Here is a 22,630-nt window from a genome sequence, read left to right as displayed (position 1 = left end):
TGGGGGGTGGAGACTCACAGGCCCGGGGCCCGGAGCGGCAGCAGCGAGGCCCTCGTCTCCCCGTTGCCCCCTTCCCTTTGGGACGCCCCCAGGGGGTGCGGCTGCCCACCCCTCTGGTCCTGAGTCCAGACTCTGGACCGGGCAGGCTTCATCACACGCCCCCATCCCCCCTGAACCCACTGCGCCCCGCACGAGGCCCACGAGGTGGGGTCCACGCCCAGCTGTTTCTAGTTCCCAGCTTCTGGGTCTTAAAAAAAGACTTCCCTTTTTTCAACTTGTTGGGCCGGACACGGGCCCCTGGGGAACAGCAAGTCAAGAGAGGGACCCGAGGGAGGCCTCCCTGCTTACGCCTGGACTGCAAGCCTCCCCGGGCCTCCCTGCGTCCTCCTCCTGTTTCCACAATACAGATTTCATGGGTTATTTTGTATGGTCAAATCAAACGTTATCCCGCGACTGAAAGCCTGAGCCCAGTTACGGAAACTGCCACGGCCTCCACCAGATGGGAGCAAGCGCTCGCCTTCCTGTGCAAACGTCAGGCACTCGTGTGACCTTCCAACCGTGCAGGCGAGTGCGAGTACACGGCAGGCCCGGGAGCGGGCGGAGGGGCCGCCCGGACGGGGACGCGTCAGCAGGGGCAGGCGCAGCCCCTGTACCAGGCCGGCTCTCGCAGGCACAGCAGCCCCCCGACCTGTGGATTCGCGGGGCCCCTCCCCCGGCGGCTTCTCTGCTCTTTCTTTATCTCCAGTTATAAAGCAGCGCCAGGTTTTCTAGTCAGCCATTGCCGTGTCTCCAAGTGGCTTTTCAGTGTCAGTCCTATCAGGAAATTAACTCATCACGCAATGACAGCTGCTAATTTTTTCCCCTTACATGTCAGATGGATCGCCTGCTGAAGCTAATAATGAATCACCAATCCCTGATTAGAAGGTGCTTCCGAAACGTATAACTGCCGTCTGAGCTAACTTTTTTCTTCATGTAAAATGATATCACCCTAGAGGAGGAGAAAACGAATTGTATTCTTCAACAAGATGGAACAGGAGGAGGTAGGCTCAGTGAGGTGCACGCTCTCTTAAATTATGGGCTAATATTCCACAGTAAAATAAGCGAAAACTTACAGCTCTTTCTTTAGTTTGCCCAATGAATGACCACCTTCTTGTTTCCCTAGAATCAGCTCTGGTTGGGCTTCTCAGCTGGCTCCCCAACTCTTGTCTTGTGCCATTATTTTATCTCTGCTCTGGAAAACAAAAGGTTTGACAAAACCGAGATACAACTGCTGTGCACCGGCCACTGGGCCTCCCGGCCACTGTGCCCCGGCTCCTTCGGGAGGGTGGTGGGAGCTACGGCGACTGGCGGGAGGGCAGCCAGGCCTGGGCCTCCGTGGGGTCTCTGCTGTGGTCAGTAGGTGACTGACAAATACCCAGAGGCTCCTTGCTGTCCATCTCCTGGGGCTTTGGGTCCACATTTTGGGACTGAGCTGATAATTAGTGTGCAACCTTCAGCTACACTGACATGGTTCTTCAAAGCAAACGAGGTAGTAAAGAGGTGTCCTTGGTGTCCACGAGGGGTGCACATATGTGGGCTTGCGGTGCTGCGGAAGCTGTTGCGCATCATCCCTCCCACAGCAATGAGGCCTGAAGACCCCAGAAGGAAGCCTATTTGAGTCACAGCAATCATTAAAGTGATCGTATGTGGCTAATGCTTCCTTTGCACAGAAGCCAATCTCTTGGTATCTCTCCACCGTATCTGGCAGGCACTGCTGCCCAACTTGTGTGCAGAAGCTAGACTCAGAACCATTGCCACCCTAGTGACTGGGCAGGGTGGTCCGGGCCTCGCGTGTCAGGTTCCTTAGTTTAACTGGCTGTAGCTTAATACAAAGGGACCTTTCTGGATTAGTATTCAAGAAAATACTTAATTTGCTTAATTTTCTACTTTTTTAAAGTTCTACTGTGTCTTCTAGCAAAACCTTCAAGGCGGCTACAAACCTGCCCATGTCTTCCTTATAGACAGTCCCTGCTCCAGTAAACGCACCCTGATCAGAGTGGGCCACGCCTCACTCTTCTAAGCGCTCGTTCGTGTATGCTGCTTTAGCCCCCTTCATTCCAGTACCTGTGTAATGAGAGAAAAGGGCGGTAACATTAACCCAGCTCTACAGGTAATTACAGGATACAATAGCCTGGCGAATCCTCTGCAGTCCTTCTGAGCCTCAAAACACCTTCTGTACAATTTTTTTATGCAAAGGCCTGCTCTTTTCATTGTGCATATGACGTGATTGCTGTTTTGACACTGCAGGCTACACTGGTTTTATGAAGGATTAAATGCCACCTGAGACATATTTATCCTAAATAAATCACAAATGGTAAACTGCAGCATGTCAGTGTCAACACCCTGGACTCGGCAGAAAGGTTAGCCATACAGGGCTGAGCACAGTTCGGAATTAGCATCCGAGCCGACTGCGGGCTGCAGCTAACGGGAAGGAATGATCAAGAAATACTTCCACCGAAAAACATCCCCCCCACCAACCCTTTTTTGTCTTTAACATGTATGAGAAGCTTGGAGAGGGGCATCACTTTGTAAAGGTCACCTTTATCCTGGTAACAAACGGAAGTTGATCCTGTCACTGTTTGCTGAAGGCAGTGTTTAAGGAGGGTGAACTGCCCTGCCATTCTTAAGAAACATGAGCAAGTCACACTCAGCTAATTATGAATCTCGCTGTCAAACTTGAAATTTTGCCTTTTATTATTGTTTTGGAGGACAGCCGTACCAAGGGAGCTGGCCTGGGTGGAGGGGACCATGACGGAGACGAGGCAGGAGGGCGGCCACTCCACCCCGCAGGGTGGCTGTTCCCCGCTGCCGTCACGGGAAGGGGCTTTAAACAGTACTTTCATGTAAACTAAAGCTGTTGTGTTGCCTCTTCCTTCTCTCGCATGCCTACTCCCCACCATTTCTATATACTAACTGTAGTAGAATATGTTACTGTCGCCGGATCCGCCCAGGCCACGAGCCAAACACGCAGACACTCCTGCGGTGGGAATCTGGAGGTGCCCCTCGGAAGCCCGCCCGCTCGGTGGGCAGCGCGAAGGGACCGCCGCGTCAGACGGAAGAACTAGTTCTCAGGTTTCTCAGCTGCCCGCTGGTTGACTGCTGGAAATAAAACAGCATCATTATCTTTTAGTGCTCTAGTTTTATTTCAAAGAAAAAGGAAACAGAACAAAAACAACTTTGCATTTGGGGGAGGGGATTATTTTACAACTTTGGAAAAGGAAGGGGAACAATCACATCAAGGAATGAGTTACAGGACCACGAGCCCACGCCCCACAGCTGCAGTGCGCCCCGTCCGCGCGAGGCACGCTGGTCAGGGCCAGGGCTGCAGGGGCGAGGCTGTCTGTTGTGGACGCTGGGTGCCAGCTCATTCACGCTGACATAAGTCACAAATAAATCCTGAAAAGTGATGTCAATACAAACATGTTATAAAAGCGAAATATTGATATGAACAATATTTTCCAAAGTGCACATTTCATAGATAGACTTTATTGTATGAAAGTAAGTCAAAATTAGAAGCATGGGGTTATGTTAATCAGGGTATATTTTAACTGAGTATAAGCGCCAGGGGCTTTGCTTAACCACAGGCTTCAGGTTTCCTTTAGCAGAGGGCAGCCAGTGCGACGAACACCCCCAGCACTGCGGCCAGGACCCCGACGCGCCGGGCGAACTGACGGTCTGGGGACACTGATCCTAACATTTCAAGGCAATGACAGGAGCGGACTGCCTCAAGAAGGTAATGGTGGCAGCTGCAGGCGCGACGCCGCACAGTAACGGGGCAGCACGGCTCCACGCCCGGCAGCCAGCGTGCGTGCCTCCGGCCACACGAGACTGCATCCTTCCTTTCCCACCACAAGGGACAACCCCAGCAGGGCTGGAATGGGAAACATCTGTGGGGAAAAACCCAGAAAGGAGTTAAGCTTCTCCTCAGCACATGGCTGGGGCAGAGGGAAAGGGGCCCTCAGGAAAGCGCCGGTGGTCCCTGGGCGTCAGTGCCCCTCGGACACCCCGGTCTGCTGGGAGTGGGTGAAGCTGGGGGGCGCCTGCCTGCACCCTGGTGCAGGCCCTGCTCAGGCTTCCTGGGCGCCGTTACTCTCTCTCTGGCTCTGGATCACGGTTGCTGCCGGGGAGCCGTCTTGGGTATAAATGACCATACTGGTCAACTGCTCAGCCGCGCTCTGGACCACAGCTTCGGCACTGAGCGCGGCCCCAGCCTGCAGGACCCCCTGAGAGTCCGCCGTCCCCAGCACGGCGTGGGAGAACACGCCCGCCTCATCCTGCACCCCCGGGGGCAGTTCTGTCACGAGGTAGTGAGTCGCACCCTCAGGGAAGTCGCTGCTGGACTCCTGGACCACAGCTTGGACCAGCTCCTCGGTCACGATGATCTGGGAGCCCTCCCGGGCCAGCATGTGGACGGCGCCCTCTTCGTTCACGATGACCTGGGCGACGCCTTCCTTCACGAGCTGGCCGGCCACAGCCGCATCGCACACGGCCAACTGGAGCACGCCCTGCACTGCTTTCCTGAAGGCCACCTGGGCACGCTCGTGCGAGGCGATCACGGCCGAGGGGCGGACCACCTGGGTCAGCACCTCCATGGGCTCCACGGCCACTGGGCCTTCCTGGATGTCTTGGAACATGTGGATCTCAGGGGCGCTGAGCTGCGCGGGGGCATGGGGCGCCTCCTGGCTGGCCAACTGCACCAGCACGTCTTTGTGGCTGGTCCTGCCTTTCTCGTCAGGCCCGGCCCTGCCTTCTGCACCTCCCAGTTCGGTGACCGCGCACAGCAGGGCATCCAGGGCGGAGGCCGTGTCAGGCAGGGGCATGGCGGCCTCGGCGAGATCTAGAATCTCCTGCTTGGCCCCCTGCTGCATCACAGTGCTGCCGGGGCTGAGGGGCTCGTCCAGGCCCGCGCCCCCCACGACCACCACCTGGGTGGCTCCATCAGTCAGCTGTTCTGGCAGGACCGGCCCAGGTGCCACGCTGCCTGCATGTGCCCCACTCTGGCTTGTGGTGATGACTTGCCCGTCTTCCGTGATGTGCACCACCCGGGCCACCTGGCCGGCCAGCGCCAGGGTCTGCAGTGTGGCGGCGGCCGTCTCCTCCACGGAGGAGTCCAGGGCGATCTCGCCGTCGTAGCCCTGGATGATGATGACCTGCTGGACCTGCTCGGGCGGGGCCGCCGGCCGCGAGCTGCTGCTCCGCAGGGGCCGCTCCCTGGCGGGGGGCTCCTCTGCCAGCGCGGCCGCGGTGAAGGGGCTGTCTGTCTCCACGAAGGTGGCTCCTTGGCCCTTCAAACGGCATTCGTAGGACTTGGAGACAATGCCTATGGGAGATAAGGACCAGTTAGAGGCTAGACAAGTGACTGACAGGCTTAGGAGAAAGAACATTTTTCTAATGCGCTTTAAACCCAAGCAGAACCACTACTGTGAACCATTGGCAGCCGCGGAGGGCCCTACACAGACCCTGGCAGGTCTGCTGCTGGCTCAGGAGTGAGTGAAGCTGTGATGTTAACAGGTGCTTCCCGGTCTCCAGGTTTGTCCAGCCACTGTTTGCTTCTCCGATTCCTAGAGGAGGAAAATGGTCACTCCCCTCATCCACTGTCATTTCTGACAAGACACGCGGTCATGGGCGGCAGGAGGCTCAGGAGGCAGTCAGTAGCAGTATCTTCCGACCCAAAGGAAAATCGTTCTTAAGTTTACAAACAGATGCAAGGCGGGACGCAGGGACCTGCACACACCCCGATCTCCTCTGGGGTGATCTGTGACACAGACAGTGCTTATTTAATGACTTGACGGGGTCAAAATATGACTGTGAATTGTAATCTTCCTTTTCATAAAAAAGAGACTGAGTTTATTTTCTTCTTTAAATCCTAACTTTTCTGTTAGTTTTCTTTTTATTGCCTCCTGTGATAACACAGTTCCTATTTTCTTCTTTAAATCCCAACTTTTCTATCAGTTTTATAATAAGTTTTCTTATTATCAGCTCCTGCCCTCCTAAATAAGAGAAATGATCTCTAGTATTTTCGTAACTCAATGGCAAACCCATTATTGAAATGTTCTACTTTGTTTAAAGTAGGTCATTTTTTAAAAGTATACTTTATCTTTACCAAATGAAAGAAAATTATTATAAATTGCTAGATTATTTATTGCTAGCATCCCTTAAAAATAAGACAACAATTTTGCTTACCCTGTCAGGGCCATCCTGTAAGAAAGGATTTCCTTTAACAGGGAATCCACTCCGAGGACAGACCCCATACAAGGCCCATCTTTCTAGCAGGTACAAAATCTCAGGCAGGACCCATGGAAGCTGTTAAGTCCTATTTGCTAAGAGGACATCTAGGCTCATACTCAGCTGTAGGCAGTGGTACCAGATTTAGAAGCACACGTTAAGTTCTAAAGCTACAAAGTTCCGGCCCAGTTCCACATGTGGGGCTGTGAAGCTGTGATGATCTGCATCCACTTGTTCAACAGAAAGAATCACAGGAAGTCATACCCTGCATCCCCTTTAACTCGAGGCTAGCGGGAGCCTCCCGCCTGGAAGGGCAGGGAGCGGAGGGGCTCCGGTGGCACTTGCTGGCTGGCATGGGCATGGAGCTGGTGATTCCAGCTGACCGGCTTACTAAGGCCAGCACACCTCTGCTTTCTTATTTACCCTCCTAGGCAAGTGGAGGACACCCAGGGCCCCCCGCCTGCTAGTTCCCGACGCCTCCAGCTGCGAGCACGCCTAAAGCCTAGTGCCTGCAGCCCCGGATGGCGTCACAGGATGCGGCCTTCACCCTGGGACCCTGCCCCTGGGGCTCTGTGGGCGCTCCCGGGGTTCCTCGAGGCAGGGGAAGCATCTGAACAGGGTGCCCTGGAAGAGGCCACGGGGCAGACCTCCCTACCACCCCCCTTCACCTGCCAAACAAAAGACAAACGCACCCTCGGGAGAAGTGACACTCAGACGGTAGATGTGAGACCCGGTGACCGCCACAGACCAGGGAAAGAGAGCCCGAACCGCTGTCCACCTGCTGTATTGTAGCCTAATCTCATGCTCTCTTCCGAACTTTAATCCTCCCTCAATTCTCTCTCGTCAAAGAGGGTGGAATGGCTCAGTGTAGGAGGAGACGGCCAGATAAGGGCGGGCATCCCAGAGCTCCGTGCTCGCAGTTTAAACTGGGTGGGGCGTGCCATCCCTGGCCGACGTGCCATCCCTGGCCAGCTTGCTATCCTCTCGGACCGCAGATCTTCTGTCTGCTCTACAGCCCAATGTCTTCTCTGGCACGCCTGCAGTTTCTCCCCTGCCCTCTGCCTTTCCACATAAGGTGTGACATCCTGCCTGCCTCCATCACACCCTGAACTGGACTGGTTTTTGTCCTTTCTCTAATTTCAAGGTCATTTTCAGTTTATGGTTTGGAAAAAACAAGAAATATGGGAACAAAAAACAAAGAAGGCAGCCTTCAGATTGCCCCCCTTCCCTCCCCAGTAAATTACAGAAGTGGGCTCCCTGCCTGTACAGTGGCCACAGGAGAAGCCACTGTAGTCGGGGAAGCGCACACACCCTCTTCTTGGGTAGCGGCCTTTCCCTCTGAAAGAGAGGCTGCGTGCTTGCGTCTCAGCAATTACCTTCTTTATCTGCAACCGGATGGAAAATCTGGGGTAGAGAAGTAGCCTCTGAATCCCTCACAGCAATGATAAGTGTGCTATTCTGAGCTCCTTCCTGCATTCATCTGAATCCAGAGGTGGGTTTGGCCACTTCCAGACCATCACGGTAAACTACATGGGTAAACACTGCCGCCACGTTGGGCCTCGTGAGCCCAGCGACTCCATCACAGCTCGTAAATGGGAGCGCAGGTCCGGCTTCTGATTCAGCAATTTAATAACTTCAAGTGCTGTCAGTACAGCTTTGAAAAATAGCACCTATAAAATGTAACAGCCTCAATCAGATTGAAAAAGATTCACCCACTGAAGATTCTTCCATTTCGCCCATAATGAATTAATGTCGAGCTATGTAGAAGTTCAAGTGTCATTTAAACCAATGTGAATCTCTTCTGTAACTTTAAATTCTAACTGGCTATGACGAAGAATTTACTGGGTACATCAGCCTCAGTTTTTGAGATCTTTTGAGTAAATATGAACCAGACAGCTTGCTGATGCAAATAGCCAAACGGATTCGGTACTGGAAAGCTGCAACTCTGTACGGGTTTTATCCTGACTGCTGAGTCACTGGTATAGCTCTGAAATTGTCCAAATCTTTAATTGAGCACAGATGCCCAGCATAATATTTATATTAAACTTTACACTTTTCAAAGACAATGTTAGATTTCAGTATGATTATAGCAGCCAATCAAGAAGTGTGTCTAAAACAGTCTTTTTGGACCCGTTTCCAACAGGGCCATAAAGCAGCTTTGAGTAGAAGGTGCAACGAAGTTAAAATGCAACCTAGTGCTGTATACAAATCCCAGTTTACTGGTCGTTTCCCTTGAGGAGAACAGAGAGATTCTACTTCCTTCTCAGAACTAAATGCACTGGACGTGTCTGCCTCGGATGAAATAAGAAGGGTTTCTTTGCAGGGGGGCTGAGGATTTGTTCTCAGAGAAATGACTTCCAATTAGGCTCATTACTCCAGGTCACGATGAAATCGGGTTCCTCCTTCTTTGTCCTTTTTGAAGAGTGCATCTCTGGAATTCGGAGACACAAGCTGCCGAGGAGGGGCGGAGGGGTCAAACTAGAGAGACTCACGGCCCCCAAATCCATGCTAAGGGCTCCGTTTTGCTGTCTGCCCACTTCTGGGAAGCCACAGACACGGTTTAGTACCCGACTTCTTCCTCTGTGTGTGTTATTCTTTTGTTACTGTCATCATTTTTTCCCACAGAATAAATACCTTATGCTTTTGTTAAGCTTACATTTAATTAAAATGTACAGAATTTGTGCAGTAAACTCGAATGAAACAAATAAAACAAGGGCCCCCTCTCTTGAAGGCATACGTTGTGAATGAAAAATGTCATTACAGACTAAAAAATTTTGCAGTAAACAGGGCCTACAGAGAGAAGTTTCCCCTGTAATGACATCCATAAAATACACAAATGGCACTTTTAGTACCATCCTGAATATGGCATTTTCTGTGCTCTACACACAATCTAAATGGTTTGATCATAGAGCATAATACTCCATTGGGTTTATAGAACAATCAATGTTCCATAAAATGATGTATTTATCCAATAGCAGGCTCGGCAGTTACTGGCGCGTGACGTTGCAGGACACAGGCCCAGGCTCCGCGGCGGCACACGCACTGTGCTGGCTGTAAAACTTATCTAACACCACTTCAACAACTTCATCTCATCTGCGTCAAGTAATTTGTTGAAGCCTCAGCTTGGTTAAAAAAAAACTTGTAATAAAAATTCATAGAATTTTCAGGAGAATGAAAGCTGATGACAATAGAAAGGTCACATTGTGTCTCCACTAAAGGGGTCAAAGGTTGCCAGCAGTTCTAAAACTGAAAGTAGATTTCATGCATCGTGTAGCAGATAAAGATGGCGTTAAAAGGACTCGTGTGAGCTGAAATGCCTCGTGTGCTGGGGAAGCCTGTGCTCATATCCTATGTAAGCCACTGGGCTGCTACCAGCCAGCATTTATTTTCCATTTCTTAGCTTCTCCTGTAACAGCACTACATGTTTATACATTGCTAGGTTACTTCTCAGATACTGTGTATGTTTTAGGTTTTCTATCTTGGGAGACCACTAAGCTTGAAAATGTTAGGTTAACTCACTGTCATAATTAAAGAACCTTGAATGTGATGTGATTAAACAAGTAATACTTTTCATATAAAAATTTGGAGCACACATGACAGTGTGATTCTTAAGCCACATATCATTTTTTTCAACTTCAATTTTAAGATATAATTTTAACAAGAATGTTAAGAAATCATACTTAGTGTCTATTAAAATGAAACAATATTAACAGATTATGCTAATAAATTAGAGCCATATTTTAATGTCACAAAAGCTTATAAGTTTCTCAAGTGAAAGCAGGAAAAACGACAAATTAAAATTCAATGAAATATCATCTTAGAAATTTCAGAGCATGAGTAGATTACCCTTACAACAGCAGTCACCCATTGGGTAGCCAGTCAAACTGATGATCAATGATCACCCCGTAACATGTTCACTGTGGGGACAGTAACCCTGCTGGTATTACAGCAGGAAGCCCCTAGGGGAGCTGCTGCCGAAGCCTGCCTCTGAGAAGGGCGTGCCCTCCCCGGCGGGGCGCACCCTCGGGGGCCCTCCCCGGCCTCAGGGCTCTGCAGCGAACCCTCCAGGCCTGCGGTCGGGACTCGAGGTGGGTTACAGGCCCCTCCTGTTCTTATATCCCCACAACAAAATGTCAACTTCACTGCTTTTTTTTTTTTTTTTTTAATAGAGAAAACAAAGGATGGCCAGGACCTTAAGTCTGCTTTTTTCAAGGGTTGGAAATGGACTTAGGCCAGTGTCAATAAAATACATACACAAATTAGAAATAGATTATTAGAGATACAAATTAAGTTTATTTTTAGTCTTTGGCATGCTTGTTAAATATAACAGCTATATTAGTAAGATTTATTTCAGAGCACAAACCTGTTTTGGTAATTCTGAAATCCAAGCGGCTCTGAGCTGGCCTGGACTTACGTTGTGTATATATATATCACAACAAAATAAGTAAAAGTATTTTGGTAAATATCTGCTTTATAGCCGGGTAAACATAAAGGTATCTGTCAAAGAGCTACAGTCAGTCATTGTTCTGTCCTCCACTGCATAACAGCCACTGGCTTATAAGAGATGAGGAAAATTCATTTTCTGTGAAAAATTACCTGAAGTCCACATCATTTCGGAGAGACTCTCTCCCATAAGCTCAAATATACAATTTTATAAGACACACTATGATTCTTATGGGAGGAACACGTAGGTGAGCATGGACACAGACAGACCTAACAAAAATGTTAGTCCTTTTTCTCAGTTTACATCAGTACTACATTTAGAACTGGCAGGGATCGAAGATAACGATTGTAGGACCCCAGAAATAAATACCAAGATATTCAGAAAAAACAAAGAAAAAGTTTAATCTCAAGTTGGCAACTTAAGATTGGCCATGTTTCTGACTTTATCACAAATCATCTCCATGGGTCTAGATATTTCCATGGGCACTGGAGAGTGACGAAGAAAAGAGTATTTTACCTTTAAAGCCACAGACCCTAGGACATTTGGTGTTCTATCAGACCTCAGGTATATATTATCATTTCCATGCCAGGAGATCTAATGGGAGCCACACATGCAGATCTCACGTGGAAGAGACAGACAGCCCTTTAAGGTCATCTGGACAGGCTTTGGGAGGAAGGTGAACTGAGGGCGTGGCTAACTGGTTCCCTGCCTGCAGAGGCTGGCGGCGGGGCGACAGGGGACTGTGACACAGCCAGAAGACTCCGGAAACCTGACTCGTGTGACAGAAATAGTGACATCACGTTTCCGAAATATGATGAAATGGGACTCTAAGGTTAGACTGTAAAGTGCTCTGATCTTGTCACTTACCCATGAAGAGCACTTCTTAAAAACAGCTCCTTGATTTACTAGCAGAAGTGCTCAAATGTCTTGAGCCCTGTCTGGAACAAGGCGAGGGATGGGAGAGGAAGCGATGCTGGAACCAGCACCAAGCGCGCGTGGCATCCTGCACACATTCTGGGGTGTCAAGATCAGCCCCGGTCACCGTGAGGGGAGGCCTGCCCCGGACGTGCTCTTTCTATCCCACCTCCCACGTGAGCAGTTCCCAGGGCACACATGGCCCCGGGGGACTCGGCCGTCATCCTGTTCCTCTGCACATGTCTGCACCAGTGTTAGTGTAGCTGCTAAAAGGTGAGATGCACCCTCCACACTCACGCTTTTGGGGAACCTGGGGGCTTGTATAGGCTGTGGAGTTCCAGGCCCGGAACGCACAGAGTCGACCCGGTGACCATCAGAGATTCGGCCAGCAGCCCACTCTGCTTACTGTGCGGCCACCTCCCTTTGACTTAAATACATTAACTCAGACTAGCACTAACATTCTTTGTGCTGTGGAATCAGGAAATCTGGAAGCCCAAAGACCTTTTCCTAATGTCCTCTGACAGTCTTATAGAACTCCCAATATAGATAACACAATATTAGGAGACAGAGCCCATTTTCCAAAAGTTGTACAAACATCACACATACTTTAAAAGGTAAAATTATGCAAATATAAGCCAGCCAACATCGTTAGCTGAGCATCTTCTAACAAGGCTGACTTAAAAGGCTAACAAGGCAGAGTAAACTTGTCTCCTTTTGTTTTTCTGGCCAACCCTATATAAAAAGATCACATTCATTTCTGTAGCCTGCTCACACTCCCCGTATGCTCTAGCATCTTCACCTCTTTCCTGAGGAGGCGAGGCGAGGCAGACATTTGTCTTCATTGTAGACACTTCTGGAGGAAGGTAAAGAGCAAACCTCCCCAGTAACAGCACAGAGGCACCATTAAAATCAAACTTACAGTAAACAGAACCTGCAGCTGGGGTAGAACGCTCACTGTTAGTATTTTAATTATCAGCAAAGCTTTCGGAGGTCTAACATCTGCTCGAAGCTGAATGACAGCAGCTACTTGCTATGCTCGAAACAATGCAGACTTCCGTGCATCCTAAAATCCACCCTCTGTCCTGGGCACATCGCTGCTACTTTCCTATTATGTTTGCTGGCTCTGTGTGTGTGCGGGTACGCTGAGCATCTTGTTGAAGGCAACCCAGTAAGGCCAGAGCCTGCGAGGTGGTGCCTGGGTCTCTGCTGCTACGGTGGCCAAGCACTGGGAAGGATCTGACCAACGTGCTTACAGCAACTTCTAGGACAAGCAGAGGGAGCGGAGGCAGCTCAGAACACTCTGGGGCATTCTGTAAGGGCAAGCGAGGGCATCACTACGGCCTCTCGGCTAACTCAGGGAGGGCATCTGAGTGCTGGGCTGGTGCTTGGCCTTCTCAAACGTGAGGACAGAGAGGCGGCAGCAAGGGCCAAGGCAGACACTGCCGTGGTCAAGGTGGAAGACAATAATGTACTTTCTTTTTAATCAGTGAATACTACAATCTTTATTTTAAAGATCTTCCTAAATATCTAAGTTAAACTCCTACATTAAAATTGCTGATTATCTATATGCCTGGGATAATAAAGTTTAAAATGGACCGAAAAGATATTAAACCAAAGTCAAATTTTGAGCCTTGAACCACTGCTTGGAAACAGGCAGGTAATACAAACTTGTAAACTAAAGTGATGAGTAAAACTCCAGCGGCTGAACCTCAGCTTCATGAGACAGAGAGTGAACGTCAGCAGGTGTTCCTCCAAGCCTGGCTCTCCGAGGGCAGGGGACTTGGGAGAGGCATCCTCTGAAAGGCCCTTTCTGCCCCCACTATGCCACCCCAGGGGCCCTGGGCCGTTGTAGTCAGAGCAGGTGGGACATTAGCCAGTGCCCACGCTAGACACGTGGCTGTCTAACCTCGTCTAAAGGTGACACATTGTGTCTCCACGCTGATGCATGCCATGTGCTCCTCCAGCACATGTCCGTGGTATGCGTGGTGAAACGGCGTGATGCCTTGGGACGGGGGTGCAGTCAGCGCCAGACATGACGCCACTGTCTGGAGGAGGTGCAGACCTGAACTCCGACATTACCCTTAGCTCACTAAGGCGTTTAAAGGTGTGTGGCCCAGGCAGCACATGGTGCCTGCCCACCAACTGCTCTTTGAGAAGAGCTGGATGGCGCTCCCTGGCAGGCGGGCAGGCCAAACAGCCCACGGTGTGCTGAGTGCTGCTGTGGAGACAGACGCCCAGGAGTAGGAGCCTTGCACGGTGCACACACACACAGGAACACAAGAGCAGAGCCATGTTCCGGTGTCAGGCAGCAGCCACGCCACACAGCAGCCCCCGCGGATGCTTCGTATGGGGAACTGAGACTCCGACACACTGGAGACTCAAACCCCATGCATAACCCAAACTCAGGAGCTCCCGTGGGGGACACGGTGACGTTGAACAAGTCATGCCCAGTGTTCACATGGACACATGGCCGGCTGCCCCCTAATAACGAAGCTTAGGGAAGAAGAGCTTAGAATGGGCTCAGTGGCCCTCCCACCCCTGGAATTTCCTAGTCACAAAGTAAAGCTGTACTCGTGGCACTGGTGGACCTTCAGGGGTCACAGAAGCAGCAGGAGGGGGGCCGGAGCCCTGAGCTGTTTAGGGAGGAGGAGGGGTGGCATCACCCTGCATTCATCTTCACCTGCTTTTCTGTTTTTGATGTCAAGGAGGCAAAGCTGATCATGTGTGAATGTGCATCCCCTGTACCATGAACAGCTCCCAATGAGTTAATTATGCAGCTTCACATAACAACAGGCTGATGACTACTTTCTGAAAGTTAAACATTTTATATGCTCAATCAAATGTCAGATTTCATGTTTTCTCAAAAGCTACCTACTCACCACGCTCTCACATGACCATGCACACACATGCAGGCATGGCTCATCTGTTCCAACCAGCTTCGTCCTGTTTCCGTCTGCTCACCACCACACCCCTCATCCCAGGGCCTTCACTGAGTGCTGCCCTGAGGGGTGACTTGAGGCTGGACAAGGCTGGCAGTGCGGCTACCAAGCCAGAGAGGGCAGGCTCTGCTCCACAGGGTGTCACCAGACACCTCCTGAGAAGCCCCTCCAGGGGCCTTGGCTGGTAATGGGCCCCGATTAGACCCCGACGAGCACCATGCAGCTGGAGTGTAAGTCTAGAGACCTGATGCTTGAGTAGGGCTTGTTATTTCTTTAGTTGCTGTTAAAGTTTTTAAGGGGTAAGATATCTAAGGGACTGTAAGAGCTTTAACACCTGCAAGGTTCAGTTTACCTTCCTTATGGGTTCGTCTGTCTTCTCTGAAACCTCAGATAAGATTCCCTTTACATTCATGTGACTTCGATGTGATTCCGGTATCTCATTAAGAATTATTGTGATGGAAAATAAAATCGCATCACTGACTGTCCTGAAGACGAAGCAGTAGGTGGCACAGAAATGCACAGATGGATTTCACTTAGTACTAACTCAGGGGAATAAATACCCACCACGGAAGTTAACAGCTTGACAACAAGTAGAATATTCAGGTTCCCCCCATGAACACAGCTGAGCACGTCTGTGGCTTGTTACATTTATGACCTATGAAAAAGTTTCTCAGTAAACATGATGGAAATGTCTAGGTTTTAAGGCAACTATATTGAAACTTATCCATAGAAAATTAGCTACTTAAATATTTTTTAATCATATATTTCTTTAATTTGCAAGTCACTTCAGGTTTTATAGGGAAATTACATGGCTGCTCTTCCAGCCCTTTGTCTGTGCCTCTGACACACTGAATTAGAATTATTCACGAGCAGACCCCTCTTTCCCCCCCGCATGCCAGCTCCTGGAGTGCTGGGCTCTGTGCTCACCATGCCTCCATGGCATGCCATGCAGTAGGCCTTGATCACACTGCTTTAGAAAAGGACAAGAACCTTTCTTTATGCAAAAGTTCCTTACAGAATAAAGGGGAGGGGACAACCTTTAAAATCCCCTCCAATAAAGAGGGGGAGCAGAGCAGTGGGGTCAGCACTCCCGGACGTGACTCTGCACTAGGCCTGGAGCCAGCACTGCTGGGAGACACTTGTCTGCGACCACTGGCATTTCTGCACATCTTGGGAGCTGGAGTGCTGACTGCCTCTGTTCTAGATCACTTTTTCAAGGATGTTTCTAGAGCAAACAGCCTTGGAAGACAGAGATAGTATCTTCTTCTAGAGCAAAGCACAGATATATTTACTGCCCAGTTTAATAAGAATGAGAATTTCTCTGGAGAAAGGACTGGCCTGCTTCCTGCTCACGATAAAGGTTCGGGCTCAGTCAGATTCCTCCCCTCAGGCTGCGCGCCTCAACATCCCACGGTGTGCACACGTGCCACACAGCCTCTTCACGTCACCTGTGGAGCTGAGATCTGGGGATGAGGAGAAAGGCTGACTCCCTGGTTACTGCTATTGCTGTGACTAATAAGGTCCTTTGCTCTGATCCAGGAATCTTGTGTCTTCTGCTCACATCCATTAACCTGGAAGGATAACTAACTAGTTTGCAAGCTGGGTAAAATCTCAGACATTCATAGTTCTAGACAGTTATCTGAATCCCTTATGTCTTGGAATCTTGATCTAAAAAATGGGAATAAGAATTATTGCCTTTAAGAGTGAGACAGTCCATGTAAACTGCGTATTTAGCTCTGGTCCTGACCCATAGTAAGGCCTAAATAAGTGTTAGGCCTCATTATTATTATTTTAAGTAAAATGCATCATAGTTAGGCTGTATTTTTTGAAACTGGTAGGCAATGCAACTAACCAATGTGGTTATGTACAGTAATCTTGTTGCTAAACTACTTCAAGTACGTCACACATGAAACAAAACTACATTTAATGTGAGCACATGCAGACTCCTGCAATTAGGAGTCAAAAAGAAAAGCTGCTCAAAGCAGGATGGAGAGAAGAGGACCTGCACTTGTAGCTGCCCATACGGTCCACGCAGCACTGGGGCTTCGTCTGCACAGTGCGGGGCTCAGAAGGGGCGGGCACCGGCCCCTGGGGCCTGGCCAGGTCATGCTTGGAGCGCCCACGGAGGTGGGGGTCCACATTTTAAGGGAAACACTGATGAATAGGTATGAATATGGAAAAGAAAAATGATAATAAAGTTAGGGACTTGAAGACACAAGGTGGTTTAAGCCTTCAGATATTAAGGGAAATGTGACTGGGCTTGTTCCGTGTGACTCCGGAAGGCAAAACTGGGGGAAAGAGGAAGTCCTGGTAAGTGAGCTCTGCTTCAGGAAGGCCACCCACGCCTAGAAAGGGGGTCCCATAAGGAAAGGTGGGCCGGGATACTGCAAAGAGGACTGAAATTCTCGGTTAATCACTTAGATTCGGATTCTAGATCTACCGAAGCTGGGAGCACAAACCCTACTAAATACTCAGGAACCTATCAAAAGTGACAAACACCCGGTTTTCCAGGATACGTTCAAGGAGACGCGCCGGGAGGAAGGCCGAGCTGTGTGATGTCAGGGCCCCGGGCTCCGTGGCTCCCATCTGTGCCTCTTCAGGGGCTACTACCTCCTTCAAACGCACACAGATTTGCCCAGATAGTTGAATCCGCCCAAGCTCCTGTGGGCAACACCCACTTCTCCGCACCTTTATTTCTGTTTGCAATTGTATATGTGTCACCAGACAGGGAAATCTTGATGAACAAGCCCAGAGGAAACGTAACTGGGCATGGTTCCTTTAGACAGATGGGATGGCCGTGGGATCATGACAGCACCTGGGAGGCCCCAGCAATGACAGTGTGGGCGGGACAGGCAGGCCCCTGTGCAGCTGGGTCCCTCTGCCTGGCCACTCGGCGCAGGCACTGCAGGCTGTGTCCCGTCCGCCCGGACCTCCCTCTCTTCCGCAGCCCCTGGTGGATTGCCCTCCCTCTGCCCTCGCCTCTCCCCTCTCAAGGGTTGCCCTCCCTGCATCCCAGGCTCATTGAACCCCAGCTTAGCTGCCTCCAGGAGGCGGCTGCCCAAGAGGCTCTGAGAAAGGCCTGAGGGGGCAGGCAGTGAGACAGGATCATGTGTCCCGGGGAGAGGGCGCTGGTCCGGCTGGAGCCTGGGAAAATGCCCTGTGGAGGGAATGCCATTGAGTGTGCCATGATCCAGGGCTTGAGAGACGTGGCAGCTGCAACACTTACCACCCCAAGAGTGGTGGCCGGTTATACCAAGTGGTCCTGATCAACCTTGCAGAGGGATAACCCAAGACCAAAGGCCTTGAAGGATGCAGCAACGTGGGAGACCCAGAGGCCCCCAGGTGAGGAGCCCTAACCTTAGGCCAGAAGAGTGAGCGCAGGGAGCCGGGCTGGAGAGCAGCTGGGTGCGTGACAGCTGATGCGGGCACTCGGACAGCAGCCCGGGACATGCGGGCACAGGGAAGGCACACACTGGGTGGGTCTGTTTGGGGCAGTCAGAAGAACCATCAGAGAATCACGTTGCATGAGGGGACCCAGGGGACACGCCAGCACACAGGCCATCAGGAATGTGCCGGTGAGACGGATGACAGGTTCCTGTGATTCAGAGGTGGCGCTCTACTGCAGGCAGCCCTGACAGGAGGGGAGATGGCTCCTTACCACCCATGGGATGACGGGCCCTGAAGTGACAGGCTTCCCACCGAAAGCCAGGAGGTGGTAACTGACGGGCAGGGTTAGAGGGCAGCCAAGAGGACCTGGCCTGCAGGGGGCCATGCGGAGAGTAGGAGCATGGCTCCCCCAGGGAGAGGCCAGGCCGGGGGCCAGCGGGTGCTGCTCCATATCAATAACCCGAGGGGCAAGGACGCAGGGGCAGGAGGCACGGGGCGCTTGGCCCAATAAGGCCCTGTGCTTGGCTCGGTACCTGGGAAGGGCTGGGCCCTGGGAAGAAGGCCTGCAGCGGCTTGGCACACCAGGGCTCCTGAGCCCTCCCCCACGGAGGATGCCTGGGGAGTCAGAGAGCCCTCACACCTCCTCCGCGGGACGGTCACCGAGGGAGTCCTGGCTGATGTCCAGCCCACAGTGGGCTTCAGGGGCCCACAGACGCAGCAGTGCTGGCGTCCTCAGGGCCCGCGTGTCCAACTGGAGGGCAATGCATGGCACTGGATGGGCTTACCTGGACCCAGGCTGCTGACCTGGGCATTAAGAGCTACCACAGAAGAGGAGGCCCAGGGAGAGCCTGCCCACTCAGGAGGGGCCTAAGTCCCAGCACAGCACCTGAGGAGTGTGGCCAGATCATGCCGTCCTGATCAGGCCACAGGCTCACAGGGAACAGAGCGGGTGGATGCTGAGAGGGCTCCTGACTCCACTAGTGCACAGCACTGGCTCTGCAGAACCCAGAGGGATGCTAGAGAATGACTGTCCTGAGCGAAGCAGTAGCCTGGATCAGACGTACTGTGCTGCGTATTCGGAGGGCAGCTTAAATGGCCCCAGGACCACGGAATGTGGCCACGGATTTGATGAACGCTTCTTTCCCACTCTGATTAGAAAAAAGAATGGAAATCATCTGTGTTTGCATGGGATTGGCAACAAGATTCTTTCACGGTTTATTTCAAGGCTAGTTAACTCTCCCAAGCCCTGCCATGGTTGGTTTCGTCCAAAGAGACTAACGTGCCTGACATTTCAGAGAGCGTCACACATTTCCAGACGTGGACTCTGCCACATTGAGCAGGCTGGGCAAGCAAGTGGCTGCACGCTGGGGGCCTCAGCAGAGCAAGCAGAGTCCAGAGGAGGAAGACAAACAACCAAGAGTCAGGGCGTGCAGTCCCGAGGAGCTGCGGGCACAGTGCACGGGGCCCGCTGAGATGTCTCCTCCAAAGTGACAGTCACTGTCACAAGGAAGGAAGCGCAGTGCCTGGTCAGCTTCTCTAGGTTCTGGAAGAAACGGTCCTCTCCTTGAATGCTTTTCCACTTCATATCCTGGTAACATGGGAGGCTGCCAACCCCGAGGAGCGCCTGGCGCAAGCAGCCTGCCCCGAGTCCTGACCCATTAGGGGCGGGGCTGGTGGGGACGGATGTGGGACCACAGGCTGAATGCTTGTATCCCCTCAAATCTGTATGGGGAAATCCTAAGCTCTAAAATGATGAGTGACCGTGTGAGGAGGCGGGGCCTTTGGGGGGTGATCAGGCCGTGAAGGTGGAGCCCCACGAATGGGACCAACGCCTTGAACTGGGCACAGAGCTCGCTGCCTGCTTCCATCGCATGAGGACCTAGTGATCAGACAGCCCCCTTCTCGGCCAGGGGCTCACGCAGGGCAGGAGCAGGGGTGGGGCAGAATTCACAGACTCCCAGCTCTCCCGGCTCACAGGGAGCAGCTTCTCGGTCTGGCTTGGGTCTCCGCAGCCCAGGCAAAGCGTCCGTTTGCTTTGGGTCCCAACCCTGAATTCCTGCTTCCTTGTCTCTTCATTCTCAGTCTGATACCAGATCAACAGAAGCGCCCACCGATCCAGCAGGCACTTCTGGCCCTCCAGCAGTTTGCTAAGGGGCCGTGCAAGGTCACGCACAGCAATAAGGGCAACTGTTTCCGTTTCTATTTCAAGAAAATCAATCAAACAAGTATTTAAATATTTTCTCCTGTAACTACAGAAAAGCCTGAGGCTCCAAGTCCTGCTCTGTGAACCTGAACATGACCATTTGTGACACACCCACCCACTGGGTCACCGCAGTGCCAATACTGGCTTGGTGGCTCTGACCAGTACAGAATTTTAACGTGTTTCCATTCTCAGTCATATTCCATTTAACTTAGATCCACAACAGACAGCTGTTTAATGCCTAGGAGCGTAAGAGACAGTGACAGTAAAATGGAAGTCACGAGAGAAACTGCAATGATAGTAATTCTGCAAATTTGCCTCAAATTGACTTTCAGAAAAGATCCTTCACTTGTGATCATTTGATCAAGATTCTTATAGAGCACCTAAAGGTATCTAGCATTTCAAAGGCCAATCAAAAGGAGGAAATATTACAGCCATATATATACAATATCATATCCCAAAGAGAAAGAAAGCATGTTCACTTAATTTTTTAAGAATAATGATTGTGCACTAGCAAAGTATGTTATTTGTAAATAGGTGCTTGCAAACTGTAGGCTCTCTTATACTGTCATTTCAAAACAAGGCACACACTTTAAACAATTATAAAAATGTATGAAAATAATCTAGATGAATTTTTTAAAGGCACAAAATGCCATGGACTCCAGGGTCAGCCCATGAGTGCAGCTCTCAGTCTGAACGTCAAACTGAGAATGAGATTCCTGAGGGACAAGAAGAGCATCCCGTCGGTTCTTACTGGCAACATGCTTTGGGCCAAGGGAAAGGTGGGCTTGGCTGGCACCTGCACAGCTGACTGTAACCCGAACCCAGGTAACTGAGTGGCGCAGTCACCCGGGCAGCATGGGAGGCCGAGAGAGAACAAAGTGAGCAAAGAGGCCTAGGGGATGCTGACAACTGAAGAAGGTCAAAGCCAGTCAGGACGACTGTATAGTCAAGATCCAGGTCCTGGACGGCAAGAAAGATGAGGGGGATCAACCACGTGAGGTGCCAAGAAGAAACGCCTTGCAGCCCGGAGGCAGGTCTGGCCAGGTAACGTGCCGAGTGACCAGGAAGACTGCGCACTTACCCTTCAAATTAGAGGACTGCCGAGAGTGGTGAGGGCGGGGGCGGTGCCTGGCGGAACACGGAGCGGGAGGCCCGGGCTCGCACCACGGCGGGTGTGCCTCGGGACACGTCAGCCTCGGTCCGTTACTGACATGAAGGTACAATTCTGGCAATTTCCCTTTAGAATACATGGCTAATGCACTATGAATATCAACACATGGCATTTTTGGACAGAAATCAGAATACAGCACTATCTGATTGGGGGCTTCATTGATAGAAGAGAAGGAAGGTACGTGAAATGTGGAGGGGCCTCCCCGGGATGTGGAAATTCCTGTTCACCCTCACTGGTGTTCACTATTAAATGTCATCAAATATTTTTGTGGACAAAAATGTCCCACTCTTTCCTGGAGCCACAAGACAATCAGAATGACAGTACTGAATTAATTCCTCATTTGCTGGCTCAAAGAAACTCAAAGCTGAATTGCCAAAGGGCAAAACGGGGTGAGTGACATCATCCATCTCGGCTCTTAGACACGTCCACTTGATTATGGCGCTTGCCCGTCTGTGTTATCCCGGTGACCTTAACAGCTGTTGTCTTACTTCATTACGGAGTGCCAAGGTGTCTATTAGCAGGAACTATGCTTTGAAAAGTATTATTAAATATCTGGAATTCTTAATGGCAATTTCAGGAAGTCCAGCAGATACATCATACATATAAAGTGAAGGAAAAAGTACCCCCTAGGAAATTCTCCATTATGAAAATATGTCTTAAAAAGCCACCCTATGCCTGCAGCCTGCCCAGGGGCCAGGAGCCAGGGGCCAGCAGTGCAGCCACCTGAATTTCACGTGCTGTGCCTTGAAAACCCAGCCTCAGAGGATGGGCCTCAGCCGTGTTCTAGGCGCTGCCTAGTTCTGGTGTCTAGGCCTCCTTTTAGCTAGTTACTCCTGCTGATGAGAACACGATCGCCTTTCTGCTCGTATTTCTGATGCTTCCTGCTAATGATTAAGGCAGCACAGATAACCTGTGTATCAGTCTTCCCTACATAGCATGTATACAAACAACCCTTAAAATTATAATTTTACCACTTCACTTGGCTGGGCTCTTTCTTAAAACATGCCTTTATTATTCAATTTTTGGTTTCACTGTCCCACTTTTTGAATTCATTTACATGAAGAATCACGCTCTTAAATATTCTAACTTATATATTCAAAGTTAGCTTGGATTTTTAGATTTAGCCTTATTAATAAAGACTTCGTTCCTTTTCAGCATGAAAAGAAACTGCCATGAACATAACAATTCATTGGCCCAAACTTAGCTTGGACATACTGAAGGAAAGAGGACAAGGGACATTGGGGAAAAAAATGTAAGTAAGATACTTTTTAGCTTGCACCTTTGCAGAAAATGTGTACTTGGAGAAA

At 50.6% G+C, this 22,630-nt stretch overlaps 1 protein-coding gene across 3 annotated transcripts in view; it reads right to left on the bottom strand.

Moving 5' to 3' along the window:
• Positions 1-2,982: 2,982 nt before the first annotated feature.
• The window catches only part of ZNF407 (zinc finger protein 407), a 427,068-nt gene continuing 407,420 nt past the window's right edge, over positions 2,983-22,630 (bottom strand). For 2 of the 3 annotated variants that reach the window (XM_036884100.2, XM_036884102.2), the window contains exon 9: positions 2,986-5,359. In XM_036884100.2, the coding sequence (XP_036739995.2) occupies positions 4,107-5,359 (1,253 nt within the window). In that variant the 3' untranslated portion in view covers positions 2,986-4,106. Of the gene's footprint in view, positions 5,360-22,630 lie in introns of all 3 variants that reach the window. The other variant, XM_036884103.2, reaches the window with a different exon arrangement.

The sequence above is a fragment of the Manis pentadactyla genome, chromosome 6 (genome assembly GCF_030020395.1).
Source record: "Manis pentadactyla isolate mManPen7 chromosome 6, mManPen7.hap1, whole genome shotgun sequence".
Taxonomy (NCBI): Eukaryota; Metazoa; Chordata; class Mammalia; order Pholidota; family Manidae; genus Manis; species Manis pentadactyla.
This window is presented reverse-complemented; position numbering and strand designations above follow the sequence as displayed.